The sequence below is a fragment of the Rana temporaria genome, chromosome 1, assembly GCF_905171775.1.
Source record: "Rana temporaria chromosome 1, aRanTem1.1, whole genome shotgun sequence".
NCBI classification, from domain to species: Eukaryota; Metazoa; Chordata; class Amphibia; order Anura; family Ranidae; genus Rana; species Rana temporaria.
In genome coordinates, this window is record NC_053489.1 from 628,671,814 (window position 1) to 628,691,095 (window position 19,282).

The following is a 19,282-nucleotide window of genomic DNA, read 5'->3' on the forward strand; positions in this document are numbered from 1 at the left end:
AATTCGCCTCTGTTCTGGCTGTGGTTGTGCTCGGTAGAAGTTTTCATTTGTTGCCTGTAGGTGGCGTTACCACTTTAGGCCCATGTTGGAACTCGGGCGAACCATAGTGTGTTGAGTGACCCTTCTCAGGAGCAGCCCAGTGGGAGTGGTGCCCCGCTGTGCATGCTGGAAAGGGATACTTAAGGCAGGCGCCGTTTTTCAGGGTAATTCAGCCCGTGACGCTTCTGACACGAGGTGCGTGTGTGTGATTTCAGTCTCGGGACCACGTTTGTCCAAGGCGGTATTCCTATCATGTAGGCCCAGCTATGCTGGCTGGGGCCTGTGGTTCTACAAAGGATCCTAAGCTGTCCATCCAAGCGGGAGAAGCTTCTTAGCAAAGGAAACCGGGGGAGGACCTGCCCTGGAGGAGACAAGCAAGGCAAGCAGATGTCTCGGAATAGGCCTGGTGACCTTAATACGGAAAGGGATCCACTATGCAAATTGTCTTACAGCCCGACCGGATTGGCTTAAAGGCTCTTTTGCTGTAAGGCAGAAAGTTTGGGACTGAAATCCTGTGGCGAAAGATTCCTGACTATCCGGTCTGTGGCAGAGACTGTCTCTATACTGTCCATGCATCATTCCGGCTGATAGGCCATGTGAGAGGGGTCTATCCGGGTGAGCAATACCCACTCAGGAGTGAGTGGTGAATACTGGAACTTTGAATACTTTTTGTGCATTCTGTACCGCGTACCTGAACCTTCCCCTTCTCTCTATACTCTCTACTTCCTTCACAAGTTTTATGCAGAAAATAAATAAAACAGTTGAAGGTTTTACATCTTTTGTGGACATTGCAATTTCTACAGATTTTCCCCCCTGGACAACGAACTTAGAGGTAACGTGCAAAACCCAAAATCTAAACCAGCAGCTCCTATGGGGGTAGTGCTACAATTTTATACACGATGGGCCAGATTCACGTAGCTCAGCGGATCTATAGATCCGCTCGATCTACGTGAATTAAGATCCGCTCCCGCAAGTTTAGGAGGCAAGTGGCTAATTCACAAACCACTTACCTCCAAACTTGCGACGGCGGATCCTAAATCCCCCAGCGGAATTCAAATTCCGCGGCTAGGGGAGTGTCATATTTAAATCAGGCGCGTTCCCGCGCCGATATAAATGCGCATGCGTCGTCCGAGGAATTTCCCGGCGTGCATTGCTCCCACTGATGTCACTAGGACGTCAGTGGTTGCGACGTGAGGGGGACTTGCGACGCGCGTGTTCGTGAATCGGCGTACGCAAACGACGTAGGAAAATTCAAATTCGACGCAGGAACGCCGGCTATACTTAACATTGGCTGCGCCTGATAAAAGAAGGGGTAAGTATACGACGGAAAACCGCTACGGAAACGCCGTAAGAACACTGCGACGGGTCCGCGTACGTTCGTGAATTTGCGTATCTCGCTGATTTACATATTATTTATCGTAAATCAGTGGGAACGCCCCCGGCGCCATTTTTAAATTTAAAAAAAGATCCGACAGTGTAACACAGTGTAACACTGTCGGATCTAGCCCTATTTATGCGTATCTGATTCTATGAATCAGGCGCATAGATAGGACCAGTTTACGTCAGAGATACGATGGTGTATCTGTAGATACACCGTCGTATCTCTTTGTGAATCTGGCCCAATATTGGTGTGTGATTGATACCTAAAAATTCCCACTTTTGGTATCATGACCCATGAGCATGCAAGTCTTTGTTGCCAGTTGCTAACAGCTGTAGTTATGGTAAAAAGACTAGTACACCGCTATAGCTGAGGCTTTTTCTGATGGAAATTTCTATGGCTTGTATGGCATAAAAGACCTCCGGTCATGACGGAATTAAGGAATCTATTTTTGTGAGTAAACAGATGTTCTGAATCAGTGTCAATTTGAATTAGTTTTTTTCGTTATTATCTTACGCAGTTCTCACTGCATGGATCCAGAATGACCAGCCACACAAACTAAAACAGGTCACCTTGTATTATAACTTTGCAGTCTTTGAACTTAAAGTTCAGATTTATGGATAGATGCTGCCAAGACTGGTCAGCTCATTAGACGTTGGAAAGCAAGTATAAAGTATTCTGGAACAGAATTCAGGTTTTCTCATCCTTATCCTTGAATACCTTTGCAAGGAGCCGAGTTACTACTTGTCCAATGTCTTCTCTCCACTCGGGGATGTTGGGATTGTAGGTATCCAGATGTTTGCTGAACATGAGTGGAAGAACTTCAAATTCATCTGAAAAACAGCATGATGTACAGCTAAGCAGCCAAGCACTATACATTCTTTGTCAGACTTGACTTTAAATAACGATACCATAAAACAACAGGACTTTAATGGAAAACCCCACCTTCATACCATATTCCCATATATACAGTATAATATATATTTTCATATCTGTTCATTGCAAAGATTCCTTATGCCCCGTACACACGATCGGATTTTCTGTCGGGATAAACTCAGATGGATTTTTCTGACAGAATTCCATTCAAGCTGTCTTGCACACACACTGTCACACCAAATTCCGACAAATTCCAAAGCGTGGTGATGTACAACACTACGACGAGCCTAGAAAAATCAAGTTCAATGCTTCTGAGCATGCATTGACTTAATTCTGAGCATGCGTGGTGTTTTTTCTCCGTCGGAGTTCCATACAGACGAACGGAATTTCCGATCAGAAAAAAAAGACAACATGTTCTCTTTCTTATGCCCCGCATACACAATTGGAACTTCCATCGGGATAAACTCAGATGGATTTTTCTGACGGAGTTCCGTTCAAGCTGTCTTGCATACACACCAGTGGCGGCTGGTGCTCAAAGTTTTTTTGGGGGGGCGCAAACGAAAAAAAAAGAAAAAAAAAAAATTGCAGCCTCACTGTGCCCATCAAATGCAGCCACTGTGCCATCAATTGTCACCACTGTGCCATGCCATCAAATGCAGTCACTGTGCCATGCCATCAAACGCAGCCACTGTGCCATCAATTAGCACCACTGTGCCATGCCATCAAATGCAGCCACTGTGCCATGCCATCAAACGCAGCCACTGTGCCATCAATTGTCACCACTGTTCCATGCCATCAAATGCAGTCACTATGCCATGCCAAACGCAGCCACTGTGCCCATCAATTGTCGCCTCTGTGCCAATTGTCACCACTGTGCCCTTTAATTGTCGACACTGTGCCCATTGTCGCCACTGTGCCCATTGATGTCACTGTGCCCTTTAATTGCTGCCACTGTGCCCATTGTCTCCACTGGGCCCATTGTCCCCACTGGGCCCATTGTCCCCACTGTGCCCTGTAAAATTCCCCTCCCCCGCCACCTACCTTTATGGAAGTCAGCCATCCTCCTAGTCCCTCCACGTCCCTCGATGTCTTCTCCCGCCCACGATGACGCTTCAGCCAATCAGGTTATCGATAACCAGAACCAGTAAACCTGATAGGCTGAGACGCCTGTCAGTCTTATCCAAGGAACGCACCCCCCGTATGTTCCCTGGATAAGCATCCGGAAGGCTGAGGGCTGTACTCGGTAGGCACTTCTGCACAGCCAACCAGCTGCCTTTATTCAGGTGGCCGGCACTCAAGATCCGGCCATCTGAGTAGACCAGCGGCCGGCAAGAATAACATAGATTCATGCAATGCATGAATCTATGTTATCTGCGGTGCAAGAGCCAGAGGGGGCGGCGCTCCAGCTCCCTCTATAGACGAACCACCACTGATACACACTGTCACACACAATTTGTACCGTACAAAACACGGTGACGTACAACACTACGACGAGCCGAGAAAAATTAAGTTCAATGCTTCCGAGCATGCGTCGACTTGATTCTGAGCATGCATGTTTTTTTTCTCTGTCGGAGTTCCATACAGACGAAAACGGAATTTCCGATTTTTTTTTATGTTCTCTTTCTAAGTCTGTCGGAATTTTCGATGGAAAAACTCAGATAGGGCATACACATGGTCGGAATATCCGATGAAATTCCGATCGTGTGTACAAGGCATTAGTCTTTTCTCACAAGTGCATGTCACTGGTTATGTTGCCTTGTCATGTAGGAAATCTTCTAATTGATATGAGGGCACACAAAGTATACTCGTACTCCGACCATTCAGAAAAAGGCAACAAGTTTGCTTTAAACCTGCCATCCCTAGCACATACTTACCATTTCTTCACTCCCCCACCACTCAGTTCGGCACTGGAAACCATGGGATATATATACTTAGATATTAGCATCTTGAAATGCTCTATACTCCAACACTCAGACAGGGGGAGGATGGGGCAAGACTGGGAGCATTTCAGGTGTGTTGCATACCAATGTACTGACGAGGAACAGATCTGAGTGAGTAGAGACACAACTTTCTCAGTCTGCTTTTATCGAAAGATACTTGGGTACAATCAGCCTGCCCATACATGGATTACATTTCTTCCAGTTCAGCAGGGACCAGCTGAGATTCAATCCATGTATGGGCAAGCTGATTGTACCCAAGTCTATTTATCTATCGACTTGGGTACAACCAGTCAGTTTTTCAAAATACGATTAGCAGTAATCATTGTGTTCTGCTGGCCGGTAAAGCTCTCCGCACCACCCCCCATCCGCTGGCAGAACACAATAGCGCTGTGGGAGGGATTCCCCCATAAACCGTTGATGGGGGGAAATCAAATCATCTTAGGCCTGCTTAAGGATCGAGGTGGGGAAAGGACACTATGGGGGTTATTTATGAAAGGCAAATCCACTTTGCACTACATGTGCACTGAAAGCGCAGTCGCTGTAGATCTAAGAGGGACATGCAAGGAAAATAAAAAACAGCATTTTTTGCTTGCACATGATTGGATGATAAAATCAGCAGAGCTTCCTCTAATTTCAGAGCTTCCCCTCAGATCTACAGCGACTGCAATTACAAGTGCACTTGCAGTGCGCTTGTAGTGCAAAGTGGATTTGCCTTTAGTAAATGACCCCTATATCTTCTACTGTAATAAAGTGGTGCAATTTTGCCTGGCTGTTCTGTGTGGTAGGGTTGTGTAAAAAAACAGAAACACTAAGAGCCGGTTCACACAGGGGCGACCTGTCAGGCGACTCAGCCCCCTAACAAGTCACGGTCCACAGTAGTCAATGGAACCGTTCTAATAGGACTTAGAAAAATGTTCCTGTACGACTTTGGGGGCGATTTGGGGCGACTTGCATTGACTTCAATACAGAAGTCATTTTGCAAGTTGCCTCTCAAGTCGCCTTGAGATCGCCTTGCCGAGGCCCCCCAAAGTCGTGCCGCCTGTGTGTGAACCGGCTCTAAGGCTTCATTTCCACTGACGTTTTTACAGCCACTTTTCTGAGCGTTTTTTACAGCTTAAAAAAGCCTGTCCATGTTATTCTATGGCATCATGCCCACATAGGCGTTTTTGAGCTGCAAATGGCATAGGCGTTTTTGAGCTGTAAAAAAAACGCAGGACCAGGGCGTTCTGAAGATCCAGAGTAGAGCTGTAAAAACGCCAGACATTAAAAAACGCTCAAAAACGCGCGAAAACGCTCAAAAACGCTACCGTTTTTTTTTTTTTTTTACAAAATAAACATGGACAGGCGTTTTTAAGCTGTAAAAAAGGCTAACACAAGTGGCTGTAAAAACGCCAGTGGAAATGAAGCCTAATACTTTAGCAAGTGAAAAAAAAATGTCCCTTATATGTACTTCACCTGTTAATTTAGCTGCTTCCGAGGAGCTCAGCTTTACCTGTAATGTGGTTGTGCAGGTAAAGCACCTACCTGAAGGTGTGTGACTGCTTTGCTTGCCATGAAATCAAAACACCATAAGTTACTGTGCTAATTTACAACAAATATTCGTAAAAATTCTCTTATCTCTGTACGTAATTGCAGCTGTAATAAAATGAATTTCTGTCTTACCAAACACGCGTACAACTTTGGAGTCTTGCAGCATGGAGTTCAGGTAGAGAACCTGCACTGTCACCCTGAACTCTCCAGCATCTGCAAACCTGGTCACAAGGTAACTGTCCAGTGTCAAGAAAGGCTGCAAAACAATTAAAACAATGAGACGTCACCAGTACTCTCCTGCAATCATATACATTTTAGCTTAATAATAATAATAATCTTTTTTTACACATTGCATTGCACTGTGAGAGCAACAGTTACTTAGCTTTAGGTTTTAGGCTAGGTTCACACTGTTGCGAATTAAAAATCGCGGTCAAATTTTACCGCAATTTCGTCACTGTATCACTTGGCCCCGCCCCTTGGCGCGCCGCGTCACTGGATGTGATTCACAGCAGCACCAGACAATGGCTGCGCTGCTTTCAATCCATCCGTTCTAGCCAATCAGCGGCCAGGCTGAGCGGCGAAGAGGATCTCGGGACCGAGCGTGGGACTTTCGAGGGGTCAGGTAAGTATAACGGGGGTCGGTATACTCTGAAGTTTTTTCACCTTAATGCATAGAAACTCATTAACAACTTTAAGTAGCAGATTTGTTTATAAACAAATCCTGTGTGCTCTATTATATTGGTGTTTTAGTGACTGGGTCCACATTGATTGGTTGACAACACATTCCCATCTAAAATATGTTTTTTAAGTTACGATGCCCCATGCTGGAAATACATAAATTAATGTCCTCTGCTTTAAGAGCTAGCAGCCGACACTTCAGTGGCTGCTGGCTTTCAGTTTTCACTGTTTTTGACAGCTCAAGTCCTCACTGACAATTGGGAACCAGTCAGAGTGGCACTGGTTCTCAATCATGAAACCATGACGGAACAATGACCACTATAACAGTCATGACATAATAATCAAATGCAAGCAGAAAGCTACAATGAAAAAGATACAACCTTCAGCCTGAAGAAGAACCCTGCCACCTTCAGGCAGCAGTCAGTGCCACCTATTTATTAAAGTAACTGTCAGATACAGTTGCATTATTATGAAAAATAGCAAGTTACTTTAAACCTTATTTCATGTTTTTATATACTAAAGCCTCTTATCAAATGTTTTTTTTTTGGCCTATGTACCTAGGCATCAATGACCCTGGTCACAAAAGAGTTCATTTTTCCCCAGTATTCGGCACCATGCTTTAGTACAGTGGTCTCCAAACTGCGGCCTAGAGGATGGATGTGGCCCTTTAATTGCCTTTTTCTGGCCCTTAGGGTACTATACCACTAACTGACCCCAAAGACAGGGCACCATCCCCCCTACTGACCCCATCAATCGGGCACTATTGCTCCCATTAAAACCATTGATGGGGCACTGATGCCGGGGCATTTTCTACTCTCACTGGCCACAGTCCAACCCCCCTAAAGACTGAATAACATTAAAAGGCCCCTTGCTTAGAAAGTTGAAATACCCCTGCTTTAGTACATTCATCTACAGTCTGTGGCCAGTAAAGGGTTAAAGGAGAGGTAACATTAAAAAAAAAAAAGCCAATAGAATTCTTCCCCACCAGCCTCTGCATCAACCATCACAGCAATTATTATAACTGGATAATTAATTTAACTGCATACCACAAATTACACTTAAAATCAGTTTTCTCTACAGGCCCATTTTTAGCCAGTGCAAAGCTTATTCCATTGGCACAGGATTTGCACACGTGGGTAACAACTACAGAGAACTCTTTTACTAAGAGGCCTGCTGTTGGCTTCCCTTTCCTAAAAGGTCCCAGGGCAAATGTTCTTATTCCCTTTTAATTAAACTAGACATTTCATTATTAAATCCAAGAACAGGTGGGCAGTTCCTGGGGCAACAAGGTAACATGAAACGTCAAAACACAACATTACACTTTAAATGTATGCAGACCCCTGTAGAGATCTGCAGGTAAACCAAGCAACAGAGCTGAAGTAGAGGAGCGGCAGCAGAGATAATTCCCAAGTCTCAGTTTACCTTTAAAACAGGTTCTTGATCAATGAATAATCCAATTCCATAAATACACCCAAAAAATTATGCATCACATTTTACCCTAGATTCACACCTATGTGTTTTTTAGTGCGTTTTGCAGTTTGCAGAAACGCACTACAGTCCATTTAACATGGTTTCCTATGGTACAAGTTCACAGCTATGTGTTTTGCGGCCAGTGCGTTTTTGGAAAGGGTCAGGGACTTATTTCCCAGGATTTGCGGGTAATAGACTTCAATGCACCTGCACCAGAAACACAAGTGTTGTGTTTGTGATGGGAATTTTGATGTGTTTTGCAATTTGTGAATTTGATTTTAACACTGTATATAGCTGGTTGCTAAGCAGAGGGCAGGGCCCTCCGTGCCCCAAGCACCCCCCCCATGTTGGGGGCATGCAGGCTGGTATGGTTCAGGGGGGGTGTTGTTTACTGTGCCGTTAAAGTCCGAACAGGGTTTACCTTATGGTTCTCCCTTTTTTTTACCATATTATTTACGGATGTTGGCAATGTGAGTGCTGTCTTTTTATTCTTCTATGTTCAGGGGGAGTTGTTCGCTCGAACCCTCCCTTTCCTACACTGTCGGGCGGCATGCTCGGATAAGAGCCTAGAATGGATTTTGGGGGGACCCCACGCCATTTTTAAAAATACTTCACCGGGGGGGGGGGGGGCACGCAGTTTTTTGTGAATTTTTTTGCCAGAAATTTTTATTTTTACATTCAGCTGTCAGCTGGGAAACCCGCTGACAGCTGATGACATGTCAATTGTTAAGGATACGTAAAGAAAAAGCGTAAAACCCAAAGTGCATGAAAACTGCATGCAAAAACGCATCAAAAACTGCAAAATGCACTGCAAAAAGTGCATTAAAAAAAGGCATCAAACACAGCTGCATATATGTGAACCTAGACTGAGCCCTGGTTCACATTGGCACGATTTGGAATGCGATTTGACATGTGAAATCGCATGCCAAATCGGTGGCAAATTGGTGACTTGGATGCAAACTTATTGCATTCTGTTGGAAGAACCTGAATATATCCATATCCAACATGGATCCACATCCGCTCACATCCAGCTGTCCATAGGGATACACTGCAATCTGTTCTTGAGCTGTCCAATCAGGGATCTAAAACAGACCGACAGAATACCAATGTAAAAGTGGTCCAAGAGGGCTGGCAGGCTGCCAGCTTACTTCTGGTTGCAGGATGGGTTGGGGGGAGCTGAGCTACAGAGAGAAGGTAGAAGAAGAGCTAAGAAGCCTCTATAAAACATGAGGATTAATTATTCCCTAGTGTGTACAGCTACAGAGGTCAGTGAGGGCTTGTTCTCAAGCCTACTTACTACTTGCTAAGAATATGTAAAAATGTGAATGTCCATAGCCTGGATACAGTTCTACTTTCATTTATGTCAACAAAGTAACATAGAAGGCTTCACCTGTAGGTTATCTCCAATCCACCAGTAATAGACAGAGAGGTTGGCGTTGTTTGGCTGGATCACAGCTGACAAATTCACTGCTTGGTTTTTGCCGGCCACTGGCACTACTTCGAGATGAACGGCTTGGAGAGGAGCTGCAAAACAATTAACACAGCTAATTTTTTCACAAATACTTCCCACAGCATGGCATCATTCGAACATTCTCTTGTTAAAGGAAAGCTGTCTAGCAAAAGTGAAAAATCAATTCCACTGCCTGAGGCGGCTTGCATTTAAATCGGCCAGAGAACACAACTCCAATGCGGTTTTAGAAAAACAATCCCCCTCTCTGAAAAAAAAGGATATTCGTGTCTCTGTCAGGTTTATGTGAAAGTCAATTTTTTAACCTGTTTTATAAAGATTTTCTCTTCTTGCAATGTTATAGACAGGCAGGCCTCACCCAAGACAAAGGCAATTGTTTAGTTAGGCTAAGATTCACACATTTTCCCCATAGGATTTCATTAGAAAAATGTGTGAATCTTAAGTGAAAGTTGTGTGAACATTGAGTAACACCATTAAAAGGCAGACCTCTAAATGTTTGTTTTTCAAAATTCTGTTATAGCAAAGCAACCCAACAATGGCAATGTTGGCAATCAAGTGGCAACTGTGTGATCTGCATTTTTGTGGCCATAGTCCTGAAATTATATATATATATATATGTGTGTATTGTTCCTATGATGAAATGTCATAATATTTTACTTTCCTGGTGGCTTACATAATAAAGTCAATAAAACAATGAGTAATGTTCTCTCCCATTGTATTCTAACTGGGTCTAGAATATGCTACCTTTCCACAGTTCCAGGCATCTTCCCATTTTTACCAACCAGGCCAATAAGATAAAGACCAGGTGACAGCCTTTGTGTAGTATATTATATAAATTAACTTAATGAAGAAAACTCTTAAAGTATAACTAAAGGCAAAAAATGTTTCCTTTTTTAAATAAAGACAACCATCAAGGTTTTTTGGAGTGCGGCTGTCCATATTTTCTTTTTCCATTTGTTGCCTTGTGCATTGCCAGCACCCTTGATCTTCTGAGACCATACTGATCATCCTAACACAATCCACCTGGAGCGGTAACTTTCTTTCTTGCAAAACTTTTTTTGTAGTTTTGGATAGAGTGGAGAGGGATTAGAACATGCGTCAGTTTTTATTGATGTCTGTGCCCTTATAAGGCCTCGAACACGCGACCGAGGAACTCGTCGGAAAAGACACATCGTTTTCCTTGATGAGTTCCTTGTCAGGCTTGTGGAGAATCTTGACAAGCTTTCTTTGCGTACACACGGTCAGGAGCAAACCTCCTCGTTCTCAAACGCGGTGACGTACAACACATACAACGGCAGGGGAAGTTCGATTTCACTGGCACAACCCTTGGGGCTGCTTTTGCTAATCTCATATTACTGCGTGTTAAGTAAAAGTTTGGTAAGAGACAATTTATTGTCCGTATTGTGTGGTCACAGGGACAAAATCAGCAACTAAAACCTAATATAGGGTTTATACTTTCAACAATCTCTGCAAAATAAAAATAAAAGTTTTGGCTGAAAATGGCCTTTAAAAGCTGAAGGGAAGTCCACTAATTTTTTTGATTTACTTCTCACTTTAAGTTGCTCACTTAATTAGTCATTGCAATCACTGCATGAAGTCTGGAGATTATCTTATATTAGACTTAAGTTTCAGGTCTGTAATTGCATAGTTTGCGCAAGAGCTAATTACATGATAAGTGTTCTACTTTTTAAGTGGCCAGAGTCTTCATCCAGCAGAGCTAATGATATGATTAATATCTTGGCAGCAGGTGATTGATAGCAATTCCAGATTATTGATGCACTCCATCTATGTTGGAATGATGGCACACCCCTAGAATGTCAGGTTAGGTTTCCTGCGAACTTGTAAGGTTATACACTCCATATGGAAACACTATTGCGCAAATGAAAATAGTTTTTAAAGGCTGGGTGACATCACTGGCTAGCGTTCATAGTTTGTGCATAACATCTTGAATCATTTAAGTCAACAAACTGTACTTGTGTAATGAAACAACTCAGAGAAAACTGTATAACGGTGGGAGAGGATGAGATAGCTGATCACACTGAATAACTTAAAGTTGCTTTAAATGTAAGATTGGTCAATCCAAACACTGAGTTAGCCATGGGCAGGGTGGTCTTAATGGGGTTTACATATGCAACAAGAAAACAATCCTTCAGTGGTCATCATGCCTGTCCTCAGGGCCCACTAACAGACCAGGTTTTATGTATTACCTTGGGGAGATGCAGACTAGAATACTGCAATCACTGAGCAGCAAATGATATCACCTGTGATGTATTTCAGTTATCTTGCAAACCTGGCCTGTTAGGCCCCGTACACACGGTCAGACAAAACCGATGAGAATGGACCGAGGTTCAGTTTCATCGGTCCAAACCGACGGTGTGTATAGCCCATCGGTCTGTTTTCCTTCGGTCCAAAATTTTAAAACATGCTTCAAAGCCGAACCGATGGACCACTGCCCAATCGGTCCAAACCGATGGTTAGTACAGAAAAGCATCGGTTCAAAACCCGCACATGCTCAGAATCAAGTCGACACATGCTTGGAAGCATTGAAATTCGTTTTATTCAGCATGTCGTGTGTTTGACGTCACCGCGTTCTGACACGATAGGTTTTTGGAACGATGGTGTGTACACACATCAGGCCAATTCAGCGGTGAACCGATGAAAACGGTCCGTCGGACCATTCTCATCGGTTTTGTCCGACCATGTGTACGGGGCCTTAGTGGGCCCTGAGGACAGGGTTGATGACCACTGCTTTAGACTGGTCAATTTAGTCTGTTATAAAATATACAATATATAATGCCAAAGGGCAGGGATTTTTTTCAGCAAGAACGTGGGGGAACGCAGTACCGGCACCTCCAGTAATGAATGTATGTAAAGGCAAGGAGTGTTGGATGGTCTATTGATGCTTACTGCTGGGTGATCTATTGTCACTGGTGGTGATCTATTTTTGTGTGGGGGTCTCTTGTTGCTGGGTTGATCTATTGTTGCTAGTTGGGGGGGTCTTATGTGTCTAGGGGGGAGAAATTGTTGCTGGGAGGGATCTACTGTTGAGGGAGAGGTCTATTGTTGCTGCCTCCTGGAGGGTCTATTGATGCATGGGACATCTGTTGTTGCTTCCTGGGGTCTATTGTTGCTGGGGTGGTATTTTGTTGTGGGGGGGTTCTATTGTGTGGGGGCTCAACATTTTGCTAGGGTGAGGTCTGTTATTGCTGGGGGGGTCTATTGTTGCTCACTGCATCTGGATCTATTTTACTGTATTTTTGTTATCATTAACAAATTCTGTGAAAATCACTTAGTAGCAAAAATGATACTTGGTTCTGTATTCTATAAAATAGATGGAGGTTGATAGGAGGTGGAACCAAGGAACGGTGCTCATAGGTGGGTAGGGAGCAGAAACAAAGGGTGAAGGTCGGAGTTCCGGCACCTATTATCTGAGAAAAAAAGCCCTGCCAAAGGGTAATAAAAATAGCCTAAATATAGTAGAAAACACCTGTAGCAATTCCCTGAGGTGGTAAGCGGTCGGTGCACTGGCTTGTGGTGTCCTGCTAACACCCAAGCAAACATGTAGATAAAAGAAAGCCAGCAGCTTGATCTTCTGCAATGAATACATTAATTAATCCAGGTGTAGTACAAAACTATACAGGGTTTACGCATTTCGGCGTGTAGCTTTAATCATAGCCATAGCTATGACTACGATTAAGGCTACACACCGAATTGTGTAAGCCCTGTATTTTTTTGTACCACACCTGGATTATTTAATTTTTTCCATGCGAAAAAGATTGAGCTGCCAGCTTTCTTTCATTTACTATATAAAAATAATTGGTGCAATTAAGCAAGGCTAGATGTTCTGCATTGCAAATGCAACATTGCACATACGTACAAGCATATATAAAATCAATGCATATTAAAGCCGTACTCCAGGAATTATTTCCGTGTATGTCCGATAGAATAAAATCGGATGAACTGTCCTGATCCACTCTCGGAAGCTCTGTACTAACGATCCGATTATCGTACGATCGTTTTGAAAGCGGCATGGATCGTGTATACTGGGCTTAAATTTTTTTTAACATTACATTCAGCCGAGTTGTCATAATGACAATCGGCTGTTTTTTTTTTATTTTATCCCCGTACATACCGTATTTTCACCGCCGCTTCCGGGTATGTCTTCTGCGGGACTGGACGTTCCTAATTGATTGACAGGCTTCCGACCGTCGCATACTGCGCTTCACGAGTTGCCGAAAAAAGCCGAACGTCGGTGCGCAGGCGCCGTATAGAGCCGACTCGCAGTCCGGCTTCTTTCGGCAACTCGTGACGCGCTGTATGCGACGGTCGGAAGCCTGTCAATCAATTAGGAACGCCCAGTCCCGCAGAAGACATACCCGGAAGCGGCGGTGAAAATACGGTATGTACGGGGATAAAATAAAAAAAAAACAGCCGATTGTCATTATGACAACTCGGCTGAATGTAATCTTAAAATTTTTTTTTGGGGTGAACCCCCGCTTTAAGAATGCAATACAAATAATTCCTGGGGTTCAGCTTTAACTTAATGCATTAATCAACTGGATGAAACAGTGAATGAATACACAGTGCCTTAAAAAAGTATTCATATACTCTTTCATACCCTTGAAATTTTCCACATTTTGTCAGGTTATAACCAAAAACATAAATATATTTGATTGGGATGTTATGTGATAAACCAACACAAAGTGTCACATAATTGTAAAGTGGAAGGAAAATTATAAATGGTTTTCATTTTTTTTATACAAATAAATACCTGAAAAGTGTGGCGTGCTTTTGTATTCAGCCCCCTTTACTCTGATACCCCTAACTAAAATCTAGTGAAACCAATTGCCTTCAGAAGTCACCTAATTAGTAAATAGGGTCCACCTGTGTGTAATTTAATCTCATTATAAATACAACCATTCTGTGAAGCCCTCAGAGGTTTGTTAGAGAACCTTGGTGAACAAACAGAATCACAAAGGCCAAGGAACACACCAGACAGGTCAGGGATAAAGTTATGGAGAAGTTTTATACAGGGTTAGGTTACAAAAAATATCCCAAGCTTTGATCATCTCACGGAGCACTGTTCAATCCATCATCTGAAAATGGAAAGAGTATGGCACAACTGCAAACCTACCAAGACATGGTCGTTTACAGTGGCGGCTGGTGAAGTTTTAGGATGGGGGGGCGCAATACCCCGCCCTTCGACATTTGGTCCCTCCCACTTCTCATAAGCCACACCCCTTATAGAATCCACCACTCCGTCCCCTGTATTCCACTTGCTTCCACTCAATGTCAGGAGTATACAGCTCAGCGTCACAGCACAGAGTATATAGCCCCAGCATCACAAATCATGGTATATAGCGCAGCCTTACAGATCGGTGCAAACACTGTTAGTAATGAAGGACTCAAAATGGGCAGGAGATTACCAGAGACTGCGGACATACTGCACAAGATTACCAGAGACTGCGGACATACTGCACAAGATTACCAGAGACTGCGGACATACTGCACAAGATTACCAGAGACTGCGGACATACTGCAGGAGATTATCAGAAACTGCGGACATACACAATTTTTTGGTGCGATTTTGCAGCGACTTGAAGCAATGCCTATGTATTCTGGAGGTCTATGGACCTCAAGTCACATCAAGGTGTGACAAAAGTAATGCAGGGACTACTTCAAAGTTGCACAGATATGAACAGTTCTCATTGGAAATCATCGGGTCCAACTTATCCTGCAACTTTCCAGTCCCAAGTCGCAGGACAATTTGCAAGCGGGGGGCGATGACGGCCGATATTTTCCCTGCACATTAAGTATAAAACAAGTTTTTTTTTAAATAACTGGGGGGGGGGGGGGGGGGTGGTCTGGTGGGGTAGTGTTACCGGCCGCTATTTGTCCTGTAATGAATTTTTACATAGAAAAGAAATGTTGTTAATAAGTGGGTAAATGAATTATAAAAAAAAACATTTTTATAATTCATTTACACACTTATTAACAACATTTCTTTTCTATGTAAAAATTAATTACAGGACAAATAGCGGCCGGTAACACTACCCCACCAGACCACCCCCCCAGTTATTAAATTTTTTTTTTTTTATACTTATTGCTAAATTGAATCAAATATAAACAAATATATGTTAATAAGCTTAATATATTTAACTATTTAACTAATTAATGCCTGGCATTATTTTCGCTGAATATTAAATATTAAATATTAAAAAATATTAAAAAAAAAATATAAAAAAAAAATTGGATTAAGCAGGAGGGGGGGGGGGGGTGGGGGGGGAAGGCGGGATGCCGCCGAATATTAGATAAAAAAAACGACTTTGAATAAGCGGGGGTGGGGGGGCTGCCGGCCGCCAAATAAGAAAAAACTTTGTGGAAATCCCGGGGGGGGGGGGGGGGGGGTTTGGCGTTGGATGCTGCTGTATAAGCGGGTGGGGTGTTGTGTAGCGGCCGCCGATGCTTAGAGACAGGCAGGCTTACCTGTTCCTCGGTCGGGCGCACTGAGCTCCAGCAGTCCCGACGTCAATTCCTGTTTTTCCAGTGCCAGCGGAACGAGCACAGAGACGGGCGGGTGCACACAGAAAGTGTATGCACCCGCCCGGCCATAACAATACACTCCATCGCGCCGGAAGCAAGTGGCGTGATGGAGAACGCCACAAAGGCATATTTTTTGTGCCAATGTAGCGCGGCGTCTGCAATCCCGTGATTGCACAGACGTGGCGCTACTCCTACAGCACTGTGCCCGGCATCCGGCGCGCGGACACAGTGCACATAAGGCCCTTTTTTGGATTTTTTTTTTTCTTAAAGGGACATATTTAAAACATTTTTTTTTTTTCATTGACTGGGGGATGGGGGGCGGCGCCCGGGCGCCCCTATGGACGGGCCGCCACTGGTCGTTCACCTAAACTGACAGGCCGGGCAAGGAGAGCATTCATCAGAGAAGCAGCCAAGAGGCCCATGGTAACTCTGGAGGAGCTGCAGAGATCCACAGCTCAGGTGGGAGAATCTGTCCACCGGACAACTATTATGCCGCGTACACATGGTTGGAATTTCCGATGGAAAAAGTCAGACGGAATTCCCGACCGTGTGTGTGCCCCATCAGACTTTTTCAGTTGGAAATTCCGACGGACTTAGAAAGAGAACATTCTATCGGAAATTCCATTCGTCTGTATGGAATTCTGACGGAGAAAAAAAACATGCATGCTCGGAAACAATTTGACGCATGCTCAGAAGCATTGAACTTCATTTTTCTAGGCTTGTCGTAGTGTTGAACGTCACTGCATTTTTGACGGTCGGAATTTGGTGTGTCTGTCGGAATCTATTCAGACAAAAAAAACGGTCGTGTGTACGCGGCATAAGTCTTGCACTCCACAAATCTGGCCTTTATGGAAGAGTGGCAAGAAGAAAGGCATTGTTGAGAGAAAGCCTTACGAAGTCCCATTTGCAGTTTGCAAGAAGCCATGTGGGGGACACAGCAAACATGTGGAAGAAGGTAACATTTTAAGTGATTGTAAAAGTTAATTTAAAAAAATAAAAATAACAAACATGTTGTACTTACCTCCTCTGTGCAAGGGTTTTGCACAGACCGGTCCTTTTCTGGGGTCCCCCGGCAGCGCTCCTGGCTCCTTCTTTTCATTACATGCCCCCACAGAGAGCCGCATTCCATGGGGGCCCTCATGCAGATGAACTCCCGAGTCCTGCTGCAGTGTTCATTGACACAGATAGCAGGACTCAGCCCGCCCCCCGTGTCACTGGATTAGACTGACAGCAGCGGGAGCCAATGGCTCTTGCTGCTATCAATCTATCCAATGAGGACCCGAGACACCAGCTGGAGCTAGTGGGCTCATGCTCGTTGCTGGAACGATTGGGTTCAGGTAAGAAAAAGGGGGGCTCCGGGGGGCACCTGCAGCACGGAAGGTTTTTCACCTTAATGCATAGAATGCATTAAGGTAAAAGACCACAAGATTTTACAACTCTTTTCAAGCAAAACACTATGTGTGGCAGAAAACTAACACTGCACATCACCCTGAACACACCATCCCCACCGTGAAACAGGGCGGTGGCAGCATCAAGTTGTGGGGATACTTTTCCTCAGCAGGGACAGGGAAGCTGGTCAGAGCTGATGGGAAGATGGATTGAGCCAACTATAGGGCAATCTTAGAAGAAAACCTGTTAGGCCCCGTACACACGGTCGGACAAAACCGATGAGAATGGTTTGGTGAGAGACGATTCACGCTTATATGTCATCTGTTTTTTTCCGATCTCTCGGAGTCTCTGAGAAATCAGTTTGTCAGAATTCATTATTCTAGCATTATAAAGAAGAAGAGAATGCGCTGCATTAAAAGATTAAAAAATTTGCAGAGTGACCAATCTCCATTACGAATGTTAGTTTTACCAGACCGAGCGCTTCTGTCTCTTAATTCGGGGTGATTCAGAGCATGCGTGGAATTTTTGACGTTGGAATTGTCTACACACGCTCGGAATTTCTGAAAACGGATTGTGTTGTCGGAAAATTTGAGAACCAGTTTGTTTGTTTGTATGGACATCGGGCCAGCGTCGAATTTTACGTCGTTTACGTCGTTTGCGTAAAACTTTCGCGAATTGGGCTTTGCGTAGAATTACGTTTGCGTCAAAAGCATTGGCTTGTTGCGGATTAATTTGGAGCATGCGCACTGGGATACCCCCACAGACGGCGCATGCGCCGTTAAAAAAAAACGTCATTTACGTCGGGTCAAGACGTATTAACATAAAACACGCCCACAACTTAGTGATTTGAATTGCGCGCCCTTATGCTGACACAGTTACACTACGCCGCCGTAACTTACGGCGCACATTCTCTGTGGATACGGGAAATACGTTGTAAGTTACGGCGGGATAGTGTATCTGAGATACGCTACGCCGGACGTAAACATGCGCCCCGCTACGTGGATCTGGCCCAGAGAGATAATCTCATCCAGTCATAGGCTTGAAGAGGACCTGTATGTGTTACGTAACTGCAGCAGTGAAAATGCGGTCTCATGCCCTGTCAGGGAGGACTATGCCATGTGGCAGAGCTGTGTAAATCTCATAACAGACAAAAATACAAAGCTTTGGCATGTACAATGGCCCCATTATATGTATTTAGCAGTTTGACTTAACATAAAATGCAAACATTGCATAAACAGTATAATACTATATAATATTAACATGTGTTTTACAATGAATAAAACAGATTACACACAGTCTAGCAATAAAACACACAAGAAATCTCCTTTTTCCAGAATACAATGAAATACATAAAATATCAATGAATATGCCCATGCCCTGCAATATTTCTAGACAGCCTTCATTGTATTAACATATGCTTTGATTTAATGTCCTTATGTGTGCAGTCTTGGATTAAATAACAGAGATGTAATTTGCTGGCAGAACTTACCACTGGTAGAGCCAACAAAGAAACACACTCCCAATAATTATTTGGCTGCTCGTGGAATACACTCATACAATTACTCTTGCGCTTCGAGGCTCTATATTGTTTTATTTCTCTATTAGAAATCATCTAATTAAAAGGGTTATTTTAAGCAGCGGCTGCAGTAAATTGCTAAGATTAGGCAGTCGCAAGATGGGTTATACTTCATATTAGAAAATGTTTATTTTCTATTGGAATTAAAAGAACTGGTAAAACTGTAATGTAATGTACAGACAACCGGACATTCCGACAACAAAACCGTGGATTTTTTTTTCGATGGATATTGGCTCAAACTTGTCTTGCATACACACGGTCACACAAATGTTGTCGGAAATTCCGATCGGCAAGAACGCGGTCACGTACAAAACTACGACGGCACTATAAAAGGGAAGTTCAATACCAAGTGTGCCACCCTTTGGGATCCTTCTGCTAATCTCGTGTTAGTAGTT

General features: G+C 43.7%; 1 protein-coding gene across 2 annotated transcripts in view; it reads right to left on the reverse strand.

Moving 5' to 3' along the window:
* SORCS2 (sortilin related VPS10 domain containing receptor 2) overlaps positions 1-19,282 on the reverse strand; it is a 1,216,738-nt gene that overhangs the window by 51,469 nt on the left and 1,145,987 nt on the right. For both annotated transcript variants that reach the window (XM_040335380.1, XM_040335381.1), the window contains exons 20-22: positions 9,302-9,435; positions 5,896-6,019; positions 2,138-2,250 (exon numbers count right to left, since the gene is read on the reverse strand). In XM_040335380.1, coding sequence (XP_040191314.1) covers positions 2,138-2,250; positions 5,896-6,019; positions 9,302-9,435 — 371 coding nt within the window. The remainder of the gene's footprint in view (positions 1-2,137; positions 2,251-5,895; positions 6,020-9,301; positions 9,436-19,282) is intronic.